General features: G+C 37.2%; 1 protein-coding gene across 4 annotated transcripts in view; it reads right to left on the reverse strand.

Moving 5' to 3' along the window:
• The window catches only part of LOC106874277 (leucine-rich repeat-containing protein 74A), a 39,461-nt gene that overhangs the window by 28,573 nt on the left and 8,078 nt on the right, over positions 1–2,810 (reverse strand). For 3 of the 4 annotated variants that reach the window (XR_008266358.1, XM_014921948.2, XM_014921949.2), the window contains exon 5: positions 593–787. The exons of the other annotated variant lie outside the window; for it this stretch is intronic. Coding sequence is in view for 2 of the 3 variants with exons in the window: in XM_014921948.2 (XP_014777434.1) it covers positions 593–787 (195 nt within the window). In the remaining variant the exon portion in view is untranslated. The remainder of the gene's footprint in view (positions 1–592; positions 788–2,810) is intronic. 4 annotated transcript variants of the gene reach the window in all.

The following is a 2,810-nucleotide window of genomic DNA, read 5'->3' on the forward strand; positions in this document are numbered from 1 at the left end:
TATATATATATATATATATATATATATATATATATATATATATATGCTGGATTATAGAATTGTTAGAGCATCAGAAATAATGTTTTGCAGTATTTGTTTCAGCTCTTTAGGTTCTGAAGAGATGAACCAGCAATGAAGCATATGTGTTTGCTAGAGATGGTAGAAACAACAACCAAATCTCTCTTAAGCAATTTCCCACTGTCTTAAATATGGAAGTGCACTCGAATAATATCGTCTTAGATGCATTGTCTTAAAAAAATATGGTAGGGTCATGACTGGAATACCATTGATCAGTGTCAGGTTTAGACTTGGTGAGCCATAAACTATTTAGAGCATACAAACCTTTGTTAAAAAATTTTCCAAAATGTCCTCCCAAAAATTGTTTATTCTTTTAAATCAATTTAAGATCTCTGTGGATTGTGAAGCCCTAAACTCTAGCTTGTTTAGCTTATGCCTAAATCTGGCACTACCTTTGATTATAGATCTCATATAGGGCTCACCTGGTGTTAACAACATGCTCTGTCTGTCTGTCTGTCTGTCTCACTCTCTCATTCACTCTGAAATGTCCTAATGGCAAAGGTCAGGAACTTACATGTAAGACTTCCAATTGACTATTTGTAGCTAAACCTTTGGCGAACATCTTGATACCGTCAGCTGTGATGTTGTTTGTTCTCATATCAAATATCTTCAAGGCATTGTTGGCACCAATACCGGTTTTCAGGTGGTTGCAGCCCTCGTTCCCAATGTTGTTGAAGGCAATATTGAAATATTCCAGACTTGAGTTTTTCTGAAAATGCCAAGTGAATGCATGTTATTGTAAATTCTGATTAAAAAAGGAAAGGTTGTAATGATTTTTATGGCTGTTATCTTATTTGCAGACTCATCTGTATCCACTGACTTTCTGAGTATTTATCTAGAAAATCAAAGGAGTAGTTAACAAACTAATGGTGTTTTATCCTCTCTTTCAACTTCCAGTAATGAAAGCCCATCTTCCAAAGCTCAAGGGTACTGCACTTTCTCATTTAACGTAAGCCCTTACCTAAATGAGATTATGATTTTTTAATCTCCTTACACCCTCATTAATACCTGTAAAGCTAATCCATGTGAGTTTTGATTCCAGTGAAGACACTTTTATGAATATAGAGAATGGAATAGCATTGAGATTATATTACATGAAACAGTATACAGATTATAATCTTTTACATATATTACACTGTCTGTCTAAACTTAAATCATCTTGCAGTGTGAAGTTAACGAGATGGTAAACTCAGAAACTGAATGACCATAATCTCAAATCTCAGGTCTACCATGCTTGCCACACACTCTCACAATTAGATGTTGACACCTTTCTTAAATGTATATATATATATATATATATATATATATGTCAGGTCACTTTTGAGTACTACTGGTAACATGTAACCCAGTACAATCTGTTGCATGGTTAGGTTGTCAGCGACTAAACTGGCAACCCCACCAAGCTTCCTTAGTGAGGAGGGTGATTGCTGGACACCCTGCGGGATGAGAAATAAAACCTGTGAAAGGGTAGAGGAATTCCTGCGTAGCCAACAGCCATCCAACAATGTGTACATATGTATACATCACCTGGATCCCCTGGATCTGAGTTGGCTCTGCTGGCCATAGCATTTGCTTCATTTTTCTCATGCTTTTGCCATTCTCTTCAATGTTGTTCCAAACATCTTTCTTAAATCATCTTTCCACCTGACTGGAGGTCTTCTGAGTGGTCTCTTCCATTCGCATAGGTACCACTCGACAACTGCACAGGTCTACCAATTGTCTGTGAACCTTGTGACATGACTGGCCCATTGTAGCTTTGTGTGGTGGTATTCTGTGATGACATCCTTCATTCTGGTTCTATTCCTGATCTCCTTGTTCCGGATGTGATCTCTTAATGAGATTCCCAGCATCGACCTTTCCATGGCTCTCTGCATTACAAACAGATGCTGTTCTTCTCTCTTTGTCAAGGCCCAAGTCTTTCATGCATATAGCAGTGCAGGCAAGACTGTGCTGTTGAAGGGATTGATGCAAGTTGCCCTGTTTAGGTTTGCCTTCAGCAGATCCTTCACTGAGTTGAAAGCTCTCCACCCTGCTCTTACCCTTTGTGAGATCTCATTATCCATCTCTTGCCTCTTAGTAACTTCTTGACCAAGATACACATAGCTGCTCACTTCTTCTATTTCATCACCCTCAGACTGTACGTACTTGGTTTTTGTACAGTTGATCTTCAGGCTGATCGCTGAACCCCTAAAATCCAGTTCGTCTAGCATGGACTGCAGCTGATGGATGCTCTCTGCTATCAGCACTATGTCATCAGCAAATCTTAGATGGGTGAGCAGCTCTCCGTTTATCCTTATGCTTCCATTCCAGTTCATGTCTTGTATGACCATCTCGGGACACACTGTGAAAAGCTTAGGTGAGATAGTATCTCCTTGCTTGGCATCCTTCTCCACTGGAACATTCACTGGTGAGGATAACAAGGCCACATTTGCCTTCCTAAAGAGAGTGACATACTGCATCGTCACACCTTGTTTCTTGAGAGCTTACAGTATTGCATTGATTTCAACCTGTCTTCAACAGTGTTGAAATCAATGCAGTTGAAATCAACATATATATATATATATATATATATTATACGTTATATATTTCATATTTATTTATATTTCGAAATTTTATGATACTTTTTATACTTTTTATATTCTTATATGTATATATATATGGTTTTAATTTATTTTTCATTCCCTTTTATATATTTTTTAATGTTTTATATTCTTTGTATATGTATGTTTATT

The sequence above is a fragment of the Octopus bimaculoides genome, chromosome 20, assembly GCF_001194135.2.
Source record: "Octopus bimaculoides isolate UCB-OBI-ISO-001 chromosome 20, ASM119413v2, whole genome shotgun sequence".
NCBI lineage: Eukaryota > Metazoa > Mollusca > Cephalopoda > Octopoda > Octopodidae > Octopus > Octopus bimaculoides.